The sequence below is a fragment of the Leptopilina heterotoma genome, unplaced genomic scaffold (genome assembly GCF_015476425.1).
Source record: "Leptopilina heterotoma isolate Lh14 unplaced genomic scaffold, ASM1547642v1 Lhet_107, whole genome shotgun sequence".
Taxonomy (NCBI): domain Eukaryota; kingdom Metazoa; phylum Arthropoda; class Insecta; order Hymenoptera; family Figitidae; genus Leptopilina; species Leptopilina heterotoma.
The window spans coordinates 269,599-285,704 of NW_025110824.1; the positions used below are offsets into that span (position 1 = coordinate 269,599).

Genomic DNA, 16,106 nt, shown 5'->3' on the forward strand with positions numbered 1-16,106 from the left:
TACTTTGGAAATATGTTACCCTAGTAGGTACAAGTTACTACACCAATTTACAGGTCCAACCCCCCACCCCAATCAAAAGGGTGGGGGGTTGAAATTTCAGCTTCAACTCGAACATGCATTCTTTAAACATTTGTAGTTTCTACTTAAATTATTCAATTAAAAAAAGTAAGTAGTGTTTTAGAAAGGTTTTTTTGTGTACTTTTAAAATATTTTATTTATATAATAAAAAAAAATTTTTTTGCAAAAATTTTTTAAAATAAATAGTTTTTTGCAATTTTGTGCAAGTTCGGTAGTTTTTATTTTCTTTTTAATAATCTCAAATGAAAGCTTGGGAATCCCCCTAAAAGAAGATATAAGTCTGAAAATGGGCCGAAACAATTTGCCAAAGATATAGTGTAATAAGTAAAATTTGTCCGTCCGCTCGCGCACTCCAGCGCGATGAACAGTGGGATTTTTTTTAAACTTACTATTGAAAATTGTCTAGAAACTACAAATTTTATCGGATGTTGATGTTCTTGATTTAAAATTACTAAGAGATCCATCAAAGTCGATTTTTGAATTTTTAATTGTTTATTTTTTTCTTGTTACTCAAAAATTTGACAAATTACAATATTTTTAGAAAAAATCATGTTAGTTTTTTTATTTTTCCATTACACATGATCGAAATCAATTTAAATTAGTCTAGTATGACCACCGGACAATTAATAAAGCATAATACAATTTATTTAAATTGTTGCAAACAATGTTAATTAACAAATAGATTACTTCGGACCTTCTTCATAAAAAAAATTGGTTTTTTTGCAGACAAGTTCGAATTTATATCTAATTTAGTAAACAATTAATTTAAAGTTAAAAATTATCATTAATATTAACAATTATATAAACAATAATCAACTTCCTTTTGTATTTGTAAACATTTTCGTCATTTTTCAAACTTTAAATATTTATATCATATGTACATTCTTTCAAAAACTTAAAAAATTTATTTGCTTAAACAATTACATTTGTTATAAACAAATTTTTTATTTTTTAACAAATAATTAGCTTTTTTCATCAAACAAAATTTTTTCCTTTTTTATATTTACTATCATAAAAAAGAACTCCTTAATGAAATGGGAATACTATAAATTATTCATTTAATTCTAACGAACATTATAGGTTAAGAAATATTTATATTTTTAATGAAGTAAACCATTATTCAGTTAAAACAGTTTACATTTAAATGCATATAAATAAATATATTTTTTCTGTGAAAAAAGAACAAAGTTAAATATTTGTTAACTTATAATGTTTATTAAAATTAAATGAATAATTTATAGTATTCCCATTTCATTAAGGAGTTCTTCTTTATGATAGTAAATATAAAAAAGGAAAAAATTTTGTTTGATGAAAAAAGCTAATTATTTGTTAAAAAATGAAAAATTTGTTTATAACAAATGTAATTGTTTAAGCAAATAAATTTTTTAAGTTTTTGAAAGAATGTACATATGATATAAATATTTAAAGTTTGAAAAATGACGAAAATGTTTACAAATACAAAAGGAAGTTGATTATTGTTTATATAATTGTTAATATTAATGATAATTTTTAACTGTAAAATAGTTTTTTACTAAATTAGACATAAATTTAAACTTGTCTGCAAAAAAACCAATTTTTTTTTATGAAGAAGGTCCGAAGTAATCTATTTGTTAATTAACATTGTTTGCAACAATTTAAATAAATTGTATTATGCTTTATTAATAGTCCGGTGCTCATACTAGACTAATTTAAATTGATTTCGATCATGTGTAATGGAAAAATAAAAAAACTAACATGATTTTTTCTAAAAATATTGTAATTTGTCAAATTTTTGAGTAACAAGAAAAAAATAAACAATTAAAAATTCAAAAATCGACTTTGATGGATCTCTTAGTAATTTTAAATCAAGAACATCAACATCCGATAAAATTTGTAGTTTCTAGACAATTTTCAATAGTAAGTTTAAAAAAAATCCCACTGTTCATCGCGCTGGAGTGCGCGAGCGGACGGACAAATTTTACTTATTACACTATATCTTTGGCAAATTGTTTCGGCCCATTTTCAGACTTATATCTTCTTTTAGGGGAATTCCCAAGCTTTCATTTGAGATTATTAAAAAGAAAATAAAAACTACCGAACTTGCACAAAATTGCAAAAAACTATTTATTTTAAAAAATTTTTGCAAAAAAATTTTTTTTTTATTATATAAATAAAATATTTTAAAAGTACACAAAAAAACCTTTCTAAAACACTACTTACTTTTTTTAATTGAATAATTTAAGTAGAAACTACAAATGTTTAAAGAATGCATGTTCGAGTTGAAGCTGAAATTTCAACCCCCCACCCTTTTGATTGGGGTGGGGGGTTGGACCTGTAAATTGGTGTAGTAACTTGTACCTACTAGGGTAACATATTTCCAAAGTATAAAGGAAATCCAAGAACTTTTTTTTATTTTTGGGGCAGTTCAGGAATAATGCCTCATGTACGAATACTAATGTAAATCCTAAATAAATTTAATATATTTATGGGCCTACATAGAAAGACCTACCCAAATATTACCTCAATATTATGTTGGATGACCTATATCTGTCAGACATAGGAATGTTGATGTAGATCCTACATAGATTCAGAAATTGCAGGCCTACTCACGAACTGTCTGAAACTTTCGTTTTTCTCTGACTTTACAATGACGAAGGGTACGTCACGCCTGGCTAATTGCTTTTTCAGGGACGTCGTCATACATATTTTTTGGAAATTAAAAACTAGACATACGAATATAACGGAAAACCCACTGGAAATTTATTAAATACATAATTGAAAAAAGTAATTAGTTTTGATGTTAAAAAACATTGTATTTTAATTAAGATTATTACAATTATAAAAATTAATGAAGAAAAAAATTAATTTTTGAGTAAGGGAGAGTGGGTCAAGACGGGGTAGCGGGTAAGACGGGGTACTGGCCCTATTTAACAAACGAATTAGCCAATCGCGATTATATTTTACATAATACTGCACCGAGACGATAGTTTCTTGTTTACAAAATCTAAAAGCCATGAGAACAAATCTTTTATCTGTTTTACTAAAAAAACTGTTTTCGACGATTTTCTTGTCATTTTTTCACTTTTTTTAGGAGGCGTTTATTATTTAATAATAACAGTTAATGAACTGTTTAAATTTTTTTCTAACTGTCAAGGGTCACAGAAGAAGGAAAGCATATGTTTTTTTTTGTTGAATCGTAAATTGTAGTAATTAACCTTTTTCTTCAATTTCGTAGGTGGGGGCAAGATGGGGTAGGAGAGAGTGGGGCAAGACGGGGTACACAAATTAAGCAAAAGAAAAGAGAAATAAGAGAAGTTAAGAAAACTACTTAAATCAAGACTGAATAAAATAAAAGTGGCCAAAAAGAAAAAAGTTTGTCAGGTTAAATCATCAATTAGCAATGGTAAAGTGGAAAATACACGTTGTCTCTATTGCAATGGTTATTATTTAGACTCAAATGAAGGCTGGGCTGCTTGTTCTGTCTGCGGCCAATGGACTTTGAGCAGTTGTGCTGGTGTCGATGTCAAAGATCTCCATTTTTGGTTGACTTTGATTACACAATTTTTGTGGAGCAGATACCTGGTCTACTTTTTTCCAAAGTTTGCCCAGAACGTGAACACACATTTGTCCTCTCGGAACTTTTTTAGAGATGACTGAAGCCACTCTGATGTTCTTCCTGGGTTGTCAAGACCACATGAATCCCATTTACCTTACCACCTGTAAATGCCTTGTTCTGCCAGCGTCACCTACAGTACCCATAAGACAATGTAGCTTTGAAGGTTTTCTATACCACTCTCTACCGTCCGGTTGACGTTTTTTAGGACTTGGAAAGATTTTAATATCTTCCTTGATTTGTAATAGTTAATTATGTAATGCAACGATAACTTATACGTCACACTGCATAGCCATAGCCGCGCCTCTCTTTCTCCCCCCACCATTTGCTCTCTTAGTGTCTGTTCGTCGTTCGTCTGCTGCCATGCCTCCAATAGAAGTAACAATACCATATCTTCTCAGGGTGCTTTCTGGGTTAAAAATCATTGGTCAAGTCTGTTAGACAGCATTCTGATTCTTCAAAGAACTTGTCCCCTAGAATGTAAAAAGTAATTCGCTTCCCTAGAGTACATGTCTAAAGTAGCGTTCGATGACGATATAACAAGAAAGTAAATTCTACACTACACTGAAAGAATTTTGGGCAGGCTGCAGGCTTTACATGAGTGCCGCTACAGCTCGCTGCCTCAAGCTCGCAGTTAACCTCAAAAAGGCGAGAATCGCGAGAATCTACTCCCAAAAGGTAAGCAGCAACTCCTCAGGGGCAGCTGCTCACCTTTCGGGAGTAGATGCTCGCTTTTTTGAAGTGAGCTGTGAGCCCTGCGCAAGGGGCACTAATTTCGGACTTGAAAAGCCAGCAGCCTGCCTAAAATTCTTTCAGTGTAGCTTCGTGAAATTTTGGAATGGCTAGAAATTAATAATTGTAAACTTTATTATTTATGTAAATAAATAATAGACGGAGGACTTGAGATTGATAGACTACTTTTTTTTTTTTTTTTTTTTTGATAGACTACTTGAATTGTCATTATAATTAATTAATTTAAATTAGTAATTTATATGAAAAGGTTCATGAGTGAGCTGCTCTATTTAGTGGTAAGGCTGCTATGTACAATCACATTAGTACTGCAGTGTTACTAAGAAAATAGAACAGATCACTCTAAAAGTTATCTGTAGGTATATTTGTGAATTTAAAATGAATTATTTATCTATTAATTTTAAACTATATATGTGACGCTCCACAGTGAAAAGAACCTATCTGCCAAATAACATTTGGCTTAGTAATACACCGTGCACAAAAAACTAAGTCTAATATTATTTCAGAGAAGGTACCCTTTCACCCGCAGGAGTGTCACTAATGATGACTATTAATTTTCCATTAATATTTCATTTATTAATTGTAAATTAATATTAAACTCATCTAAAATTTTGAATAATTATTTTCAAAAATTTACAATCAAATAAAAATATTTAAAAAATTGAGGACTATTGAAGTACAATTGAATCAATGATTTATTAAAATTAAGGTACCTAGATCCTTCTCAAGTGAGAAAGTTTCAATATTCAACGCATCAAGCAAGAGTCGACAAATCGGTAAGATTTGCCTACTGATTTTACAGCCTTTTTTGATATTACAAGCATGATATATTTTTCACACTTCTAATTATAATAGTCACACTAATTGATTTTTAACCCCTCAATATTTATATTCATAACCCCCTACCCATTTCTCCAAAATTCCGAATCATTTATTTAATACTATAGTCTTGATATTAGTTTTGCCATGCTCATAATTTTTTGTAACTAAAAATGGTATTCAAAATGGAAACTGAAAATTATTTAATGTACGTTAGAATTTATAATGTATGAGAAAATTTTTACTGATACCTAACATGATGTCTTACGAGTTTACATATTGAGAGTGATAATGAAAAAGGAGTATATTAAAAAGCAGCAATGAAAAATTAGTACCTAGATAAGTTCAAGTTTATTTATTTATGAACTAAACTTTTTAGTAAACTAAATAAATAGTTTTAATAAACTAAATTCAAATAGTATACCAACTATATGAATTTAGTTGTTATTGAAAACCTTGTGTTCATAACCGGGTACCCACGACTACACATTTTTTCATTTTAGTAAAATAAATATTAAAATTTCGTCTCAACGCTATAGATCTACGTTATTTATGTCAAATAAAAGCAACTTCATTAAAAAAATTATTTTTTTATAAATAAATAAAAAATTAGTTTAAAGTATAGATATGCAGTGTCTGCACTCCGGCTGCCTGAGTCAGTTTTTAAAAATTCAAAATAGCGGTCTAAATTTAAAAAAAATTATTGATTTCTTTACGACTCTTGGTATTCGGGGTTTTTTTGGCCTGCTGATTACGAATCAACCCGACAAGAGGGGGGACAGCAGGGGTACCGGACTCTTGGAGGGCCCGGTCGTTCTGGGTTTAGAAAAAAATGTAGTACAAACCAAATTTTAGGGTGAGTCCCATGTTAGCAGAGACTGTAAACTCGAAAGTAGAATTTAATAAATGGGAAAAGGATAGCATTATCTCACTATCTCTCTTATTCACTATTTCTCTACACATGAAATTCTGCTTTCGGTTTTACGCTTTCTGCTCACTTGGGAATCCACATGAGAATGCAATGTGATTTGGCTTGGCAAATAAATTTTGATGATGTAGTTGATAATTTTTCTAGCATCAAAGCTAGAAAAGTATTAGGGTGCGATCCCATGTGAGCAGAATACGTCGACCGAAAGCAGAAAATCATAAGAGTGAAAAGAACAACAATATCTACCTATCTCTTTTGCACTCATGATTTTCTGCTTTCAGTCGACGTATTCTGTTCACATGGGATCGCACCCTAACTCAAGCTGAAAAAAATATATTAAAAAATGATTAAAGTTTTTTGTATACTTTTAGCAAGGGATTAAATTTGTTAATTACAATGTTTGAATAAAAAAGATGTAATGAAAATTTAATGTCTGAAATAATTTAAATAAAATCCGATTTTTATTAAAATCCACGGCCCTGTACGAATCAGATGTTAATTTTACTAAATTCTAAATGACGGATCCAATATGGCGTTTTCTAATCTTCTACTTTATCAAATTAGACATTTTTTAAAAATGTCATCTGCCATATTGGATCCGCCATTTTGAATTTTTAAAAACTGGCATCATATTCTTAATCAGCGACCCCAAAAATTTTTTAAATAATTTGTCTGAGGCACCCGGAGTGCAGACACTGCATATCTATACTTTAGACTAATTTTTTATTTATTTAGAAAAATAATTGTTTAATGAAGAAATTGCTTTTATTTAACATAAATTACGAAGATCTGGAGCGCTAAGACGAAATACCCCTGGATCTGACCGTCAGTTTATTTTTATAAATTTTTCGCTTTAGTGGGTACCCGAGTGCGAGACAATGTAAAATTTCTTGGGTATGGACACAAGGGTTAATATAAATTATTTCATCAAAATAATATATAGAATTACACACTAGTAATAATTATATTTTAAAACAATATATTGGAATGACACTAAATATTATTTAACTCACGAGTTTGCATTGAAATTTCATAATTTTTCAATCGTTTCACAATTAAATAATTATTCCTTGTCATATTATTATAATTATGTCCACACCTTGCACAATAGAGTAGGTTGACGTGCGCACTCATGATTTTTTTTAACAATCATTACAGCTCGACATTGTTTTCATCTCATAGTCATGAAACCACAATTAAACTACATCTAGATACAAAAAACCGTCTTTTATAAATGTAATTGTTAAAATGATTATTTCTTATACTATTTTTCTCTTAAAATAAAAGACGGTAGCTTTGTTATTCTAGAAGTCTCCAAGAATGTGAATGAATTTTTTGGAATGTTATTAGCTTTTTCTTTCCAGTTTAAACTAATAATTTTTATAGCTATTAGAATTTGAGTGGATCAAATTTTAATATTTGACGACACTATCTAAGATAGAAATTTATTGTAGAAACAAAATATACTAATTCAATAATTTAATTAGTGTATCTTTAGAAGTTAAAAATATGATGATTTGCAAAGGGTACACAATTTGCAAATATGCACAATATTTTATTCTATAGACTTTAAAGTTTTTAGGCGGGCGTCTTTTTCCACTACTGATTGCTAGCCATTGCTAGTCCTCTGGAATAAGTTAACTTCCATCAGGCGAATAAATGTTGATGATAAGTTTTCTGTAAAAAGAAATATTTTGTTAATGACGTTCTTCAACTATAACATCATATGTGTTGCATTCCACGTCAAGTGATCCGGGTCCAAATTTACATGGAATATTTGAAAAATTTGTAGTTTATTTCAACCAAAACGAAAAGATGTTTTCTATTTTGGGTTTTTTAGTTGTTTATATTCACTTTCTAATAGTGTAAACAAATTTAAAGAAAAAAATTTTTGTTAACCTGATCCCACACATTTCAAATTTGGACCCGGATCACTTGAGGTGGAATGCCACATGTATGAGACGCAAGAAAATTCACTTTTGTAAGGTACCCACCCAAATAAGATAGGTGCCCAATGAAATGGAGAAGCAGTTAGTCGCAGTGGCGGATTAACTACACTGAAAAAAATTCTGTGTCGCTACCTTATCTACGAATGTCGCTACCACACAGATCAGATGGTAAGTACTATCCCGATTTCGGAAGGGAGATTAGCTGTCAAGGGAACACTACCTCACCGCGAGAGAATACCGCGTGCTCAATACGAGGTTGCACCAATCTCGAGGTATCGGTATGACAGCCTCCAGTCTATATTCGGGAAGGCTACCTGCTCTCGAGATTCTCTAGGACAGGTTCTCTAAGACTTGCAATTGAGTCCAGAGTCAGATCTTGCCAACAATCGATCATGCCTTGTGGTCTGGGGTATCTAGAACTGTCCATGCGAGGGATCCTTAGGATCCAGTTGAGAGTGTATTTCAAGACCTTAAACACAAGTCGAAGTGGTCGAAGTGCTCCCATCTCAAGTCTAACTCTCTTTAAAAAAGTTCAAACTTCTTTTATGGGCAATATCGACTCAATAGAAAAAGTTCAAACTTCTTTTCCAAGATTGATCAATTGATTCAAGATTTATTAATTCGATTTATGTTATCTTATTCTTAATTTTACATGTATATTATACATATTCAGGGGAGCGTGGTCCTAAGTTGGCCACCTAATGTTTTTGTTTGTTTTTATTTATGTTTTAAGTCTTTTTTGTGTTTTTCATCACGAGAAAGACCGTAAAAGTGTAACGTAGGAATTAAACAAAGACAAAAAACAAAAAAAATGATTTAAAAAACATTAGAAAAGACATAGTACACAAACACCTGTCTACACAGCCATCCACCACTGCAAATAAATGAAATAAAACAATGCTTCATTTTCTAAACAAAAATAGGTAAATAATGCGTTTTTATTCTCCTAAAGGTATCAAATTTGTAAAATTTCTGCGCAATTAAAAAGAATATGCATTTCTTCCTTATACACAAGCGAAAAAAAGTGGTGGCCAACTTAGGACCGCTATTTCTGAAATGTCTAAAATGCAGCCTTTCACTATTTATTGTATTAAGATTACAAAAGCCGTTCTATAACGTTCTAAATACCACAAAATTATAGCAAAACCATCTCTGAACACTAATATATACTTGCCGAAGTGATTAAATTTCATTTTGTTACTATTTTCGACCAATTTGCTTAGGCGGCCAACTTAGGACCACTCTTTCCTATAATTTAAAGTGGGTGGGAAAGGGCGGCAATTTCATAACTGCCTACACTGAGAGAAGTGCGGGAATTGAGACGTCCCGCTAAAAGTTGCTCTGCGCTGCTGTGCTTCAAGTGCTAGAGGTGTCTCGGTCGGGGGTTCAGACGCCCCGTTTGAGGGTTAACTCACCCGAATCAAAATTTAGACCCTCTTTTTTTAAACCTTTTTTGAACATGAAAATGATGCGGAAAAATCCACATTCCGATGTTTAGAGGTTGAAAAAAGGATTTCAAATTTTTGTAAAATTTAAATTTTTTAAATTTCTACCTATGTTAATAGATTTATTAAAATCATTCAAAAACTATTATTTGCAGCTTCTATAGGGCAATTAAAATATAATACTGTGAAAAAAATTCCAATTTTAGTTTTCGAAATATTTAAAAAAAATCTTTTTTCGGATCTCTTTTAAGCCTCCTTACTTCTCTTTTCAACCTCTTTTGAACCTCTAATAGTGTGGAAAAATCAATTTCTGCAGTTTTTAGGTTCAAAAGAGGATTTAGAAGTTTAAAGAGGCTTAAAAGAGGTTAAAAAGAGGTTTTTGGAGAACTAAAAGAGGGTCTAAATTTTGACTCGGGCAGTTCCTTTTTGAAAGAAATAAACAGTTTGGCGAACAACGGTCCCGTTTTCGGGAACTGAGACGTCCCGCATGAAACGTCAGACTTCCCGAATCACTTGTTTGCTGTAGTACCATATAAAGTATTGCTAAGTTCCCGCTAGGGACGTCTCAAGCCCCGCACTTCTCTCAGTGTAGAGCGGCAAATTGCCTTAATCCGCCACTAGTTAGTCGCCGTCATCCTACCCAACAACCTCAGGCTTCGATCCCGTCTGTCTACCTGATAAGGATTTGCATGCTACCAGCGTGGACCACTTGGAGGTTCTGCTTCCAGATCGAAGTCTCAATTACGGTCACCTAACAGGGGCTCCCATTCGCACATGTGAACACACAAGTTAGGCTGCTCTCTAAAATTGAATCAGTGAAATTTGACTGAGAATCAGTGACTATTCTCGCGATTTGAATCAGTGAAATTTTACTGAAGATCAGTTAAAAATGATTGGAATTTCAGTCATTTTTCACTGATTGGACAATTAAAAAATAACTGAAATTTTCAGTACTTTTTTAACTGGCGAATCAGTAAAAAATGACTGAAATTTCAGTCACTGATTCAGATTTAGAGAGTGCCTGATTCATCGGAATACTATAACTCTACGTCTCAGGCTGACGCTGTACTTAGCAAGCTATAGCCACCCTCCATGTTCCTTTAATCGCCTTTTGCGACAGGCAGTAGACTATGGATGGCCAATTTTGAATCCCGGACCAACATGGGTGAATAAGTAAGTAATAACCATAACGACAGCGCAAGCTTTAAAGATGCACTTTCCTCAAGGCGCTCGCTGGGTTAAAAATCCTGTTCGTAGAGATTTAATATTTTAGTGATTTACGCATTAGGCGATATATTTGTACGTGCACCCTTCGCAAATTAATTAAAATTGCGAATCGAAATTAGCAATTTTAAAGTTAGTGAACTACCTGAAGAGTTAAAGGTATACTAATTTATTTTTAGGTTCCGATGTTCTTATATTTGCTTTTGTTACTGACAGTATCAATTCGTCTCACAATTGAATTAAATTTACATATGGTAGAAGTTAAATGTTCGATCTCAAAATGAAATTATTTTATATATTTTAGATAGTGTCGTAGAAAATAACAAACTAGAATAATTCTACTAAATGTACTAACAAAAAAATAAGAAGATAGCTATAAAATCGGAGACGCACGTCAACGTTCTCGAATCGATGGCGAACGTTCGAATTCTAACATTAAAAAGGGTAGATTGAGAAAGGGTTTATTTTGCAAAATTTTGATATAAAGAAAATAAAATGTAAATCAATGAAAAATGAAAGAGAAGACTCGAAACGTTCGGCCTTAACGATGGACGTTGACGAATATCTATTATGTGGATTGGTTGGTTGCATGACTAGCTGGCAATGGCAGTGGCAGTGGCTCCAGCCACAGCAGCAGCAACAACAGCCAGAACAGTCAAACAGGAGTTTCACCTTCGTCTGCCTCTACGGTCTACCTCAACGCCAACAACAACAACTCACGAAGACAAAGCTCCTCTGGCACTGGTCTGTATTTGAATTTTATTTGTTTTCTGTCGTTCCTTTGTTACTGACATTTTCAACTGCTTTTATAATTCTAAATATTGACAAGTACGAAATTGTTGGTATACAATTTCAGTACAGACACACTAGAAGAAGTAAACTAGTTTTTAAAATATTTTTACTTAACATTGGGTCGCCATATTGAGCTCACACTTCTTTATCTCTTGAAGGCGTTTCATTATGGCTTCTTAAAACAATAAATTATATGTCAGAAGTCAAGGACTATCTGTACACCTACACTGAGAGACCTTTGGGTCAGCAACAGACTTTCGATAGGCTGCTACTGACCATTTTGGAGGAACGCTACAGGACTATACTTTTGGGTTGCTGCGGTAAAATCTTGGGCGCGTGACAGTCCCAAAGTTGTTCAGCTGCAAACCAAAGGCGGCATTCCCACTACTTCGGTGAGCTGCTCACCAACATTTGGGACTGTCACGCGCCCAAAATTTTACCGCAGCGCACCAAAACCATAGTGGAGCTGCTGTCACATACGTTGTTCCGCTACAGTCCCAAAGGTCTCTCAGTGTAGCATGCCTTCACTTCATTTAGAATAAGAGAACCAAACATACATCTTTCACTGGCTAACAGGCTAACAGGAAATTATAGCAAATTCTAGAATATACTGCATTTAGTAGAGGTACATTAGGGTGGTTCTTACTTTGGAAATTTTGGAATTTCTTAGGTCGCCGGCCGGAATTTTAATTAAAATGTGAAAAAAATGAGCTATCCACAAGAACAGCCCATTTGACAAATATTAACCCGTGCCGACGAAGGGTGAAAGTTTAAATGAGGTTTCACATGGGTTTGGTGCACTTCTGCAAACTTTGTATTATAACTTTTTCATTTCTCAAAAATTTGACTAGGGTCTATGTATTCCCATAGTTTTTCGCACGCTGAACACGAATATCATGCCAAAAATAACTTTTGACAGCTTCTTCCGGTTGTCAAAAAAGCTGCCAAAATACTGTCACATTTAAAAAAAAGAGAATTTTGACAACTTTTACATTAACTTCTACGAATAAAAAGGTTTTTTGTGAAAATTTCAGTTTATATCTAGCAATTTAATACACTTTGACGGATGGAAGCTGTCAAATGAGTTGTCAACTAATATGAAATTAGAAAGGAATTAATTCAGAATTGAATTCAGTTATATATAAAATTAGACTTGTTTATTTTCATGTATTTATTACACAATTTACAAAAGCTTACAAAATTGGTAAATTAATTAAAAACATTGTGAAAAATTCTGTTGTATATAAGTTGACAGCTGTTTTGACAGTTGCCAACTGCTAAAATATATTAAATTTCTAAATATAAACTAAATTTTCTTAAAAAACATTTATAAAAAATAATTAAGAACATTTTAAAAAATCCTATTTTATAGAACTTGACTACTAAATTGACAGTTGTCAACTTCCAAAATATATTAAATACCTATATATGAACTAAATTTACCCACAGAAACGTTTTTTGTGATAATTCATTTAAAACTCTTTGAAAACTGGTGTTTATAAAAGTTGACAACTCATTTGACAGCTGTCAACTGTCCAAGTGTATTAAATTGATAGATATAAACTGAAATTTTAACAAGAAACCGTTTTATTCGTAGACTGGTAGCTGTCAAAAGTTATTTTTGACATCATATTCATGTTCAGCGTGCGAAAAACTATGGGAATACATAGACCTAAGTCAAATTTTTCAGAAATGGAAAAGTTGTACCCGTGTAGAAATTGCCATGTTATGGCCTACACAATGATCAAAAGATCTGGCTCCGATTTGGGCCATGGTTAAATTTCTACACGGGTAATACAAAGTTTGCAGAAGTGCACCAAACCCATGTTAAACCCCATTTAAACTTTAACCCTTCGTCGGCACGGGTTAATATTAATATGAGGGTAGCTCATTTTTTTCACATTTTAATTCAAATTCCGGCCGGCGACCTAAGAAATTCCAAATTTTCTAAAATAAGAACCACCCTAAGGTACATCTACCGTACTTTTCTGATCAGCAGACGTCTTTTTTCGACGCAACTTATACGCGTATCGCAAATTCGTGAGGAAATTGCAAGTAAACCTAATTCAAAATCGTGCTGTAGACACATTAGTTTAAGATCGATTAAAATAGTTATAAGTGTATAGGAAATTTTATAAGATTGTAATAGCAGAAGGTAAGTCTTATCATTTGTTAAACATTCACTTGAAAACCACAATTGAATACAAATATTTCAAGTTCAATTATAAGATAACCCTTATCTGAAAATAGCAATTCTTATTCTGTGGGTGTATTAAAAAATTTATTATTTACAAAACGTAGGAAATCTTTGCTTCTATTTGTCAAAATTTTAAGAATTGAATTATAATTAATATTAGACGTACTAAAAAATGTCAGTGACAATTTTGAAATATGTGCATGGTTATTTGTTCCTATGTTTGTGGTTTTTTGCTTGCACTTTGCATGTACCATCAGAACCTGAAGAACGACGACCAGGAGCACAACTGGAAAACGATGGCAAGGAAGGAGATGACGGTAAGAGTGATATTGGTGGTAATGGTGATGGAAAAAATATTGGCGATGGTGGTAAAGGTGGAAACTCTAATGCAAGCTCAAAAAATAAAGATGCATGCTTGAAGCTTAGACGATGTAGTTTATTATAAAATCATTTGTCTCTTTATTAATACCAACACAACAAAACGACATTATTCAAATGCAAGGTTCTCCGATCGATTATCGTACACGGAGAGACCCACATCTGTAAAAATTACTAAAAATGGTTGCAATGACCGGAAATAAGGGGACTTTTATCAAAATGTACTACAGAAATAGATAAATTTACAAAAGAAATAGATAAATTTGCTACATTGAAATAGCAAGTTTTAATATTTTGTGTAAGAGTTGTAAATGTAGCGAAAATTGATTATAGTTTTATCTAATTTCATTAGACAAAATCTGACAAAAGAAAACATTTTCCACTAAAACCTACTATCCACTGTAGTAATTTTTGGTGAGCAAGTGTGGCTTTTTCTTTTCTTTTTCTTTTCTTCTTAAATGACTTTTGGCGTAGCCGACTGTCAGAACTAAAATCTATGAAGAGAAAGAAAATTTTGGTAAGTGATTCCTCCTTAGTCATTGGTTGTATAATATAGATAGTCAGTGTTTGCGGAGATATTGTTCCCCTGATAAAAGTGTCTCGAAATTTCCGTGTCCTCTATGGCGCTCCTAATTGTCCATTTGGTGAGAGGTAGTAAATTTCGAATAAATGGAGAGGTTGGGTTAATGGAGAAGAGATTCAAGAAAAAAAATTGTCAGCAAAAACAAATAGGGTCGACTGATAAGTAAAGTTATTGAAGTTATTAAGTGGGCCCAAACGGCATCGTATCGTACGTCCTCCGTCATTAGCAATGAATTTAAGAGACAAGCCAAATACCCCGCATTATTATATTGGCTGTCTGGATTGGCTCAAGAACCCACCCAGTTCAATGACCACCTCATTGTCGGTAGGGAAGATCATGTCATCGATTGAGACCGTTCTGGGATCAACGTTCGGGAATTTTCTTTGTAAGTAATTGTAGAGTTTATTTTTTTTAGGTTGTAAAATGGGGCAGTCATGAATGATGTGATCCAAGGTTCTCCTCTCCTCACCACAGCCGCAGCTTAACGTCGCATTCCAATTAAGTCTTGAAAAAAGTTCGTACGTAAAGGTGTGACCGGTGCGCAATCTGGTTATGGCATTTATCCAGTCTCGCGGATATGTAATGTTTTTGAACCAAGGTCTGACCGTTTTGTACGTCACCCTGGCAAAATATCTGTGGTTGGCTAAATCTCTGTCAGTAAATGGCCAAGATTAGGCCAAATTTGTCATTTTGTCTTGGATAAGGATGTTATTCTTAAGATCAATAATTGGAGCTCCCATATATATACGATTAAGGAGTGTACAATTAACTTTTCTGCAAATTGAATCTACAAATTCATTACCCCTTATGTTAGAGTGTGAGGGAATCCAGATAAATTTAATGTTGGGATGGAAATTCACATAGACACAAGGATATAAAAGGTCTAGGATGAGGTATAAGACATAAGGAGCAAGTGTGGCTAGCGAGTGCAGTCATATGGCGCGTGCATTTCTATTCGTTGCTAACTTCGTCAATCTTCGTAAATGAGCCAATGCCATCCGATCATTGACAGTGACTATGTTTCGCGTATGTAAAATATATTTGGATATTATCTACAATAATTAAATATAAAGTGAAACGTAGGTCGTTCACGGAAAAAAAGAAATTAGCTGCAGCAGTAAACAGATGTTTGCTGTAAAATCTCTGAAAATTAGCTACCACAGCTAAGAAGTTTGCAGTGGCAGCGAACATGTTAGCTGTGACAGCAAACATTAGTAAAAATGTATGCGAGTTTGCTGTCATAGCGAACTTGTTTGATCTCACAGCGAACTTATTCGCTGTCCCTATTTCAACGAACAAGGTTTGCTGTGGCAGCAAAATGTTCGCGGCCACAGCAAACCCTTTCTATGCGTGTTCGTTATCTCAGAAATT

General features: G+C 32.8%; 1 protein-coding gene across 1 annotated transcript in view; it reads left to right on the forward strand.

Moving 5' to 3' along the window:
- LOC122502384 (calcium/calmodulin-dependent protein kinase type II alpha chain-like) overlaps positions 1–16,106 on the forward strand; it is a 274,765-nt gene that overhangs the window by 223,172 nt on the left and 35,487 nt on the right. The window contains exons 13-14 of the mRNA XM_043612408.1: positions 11,383–11,529; positions 14,032–14,091. Coding sequence (XP_043468343.1) covers positions 11,383–11,529; positions 14,032–14,091 — 207 coding nt within the window. The remainder of the gene's footprint in view (positions 1–11,382; positions 11,530–14,031; positions 14,092–16,106) is intronic.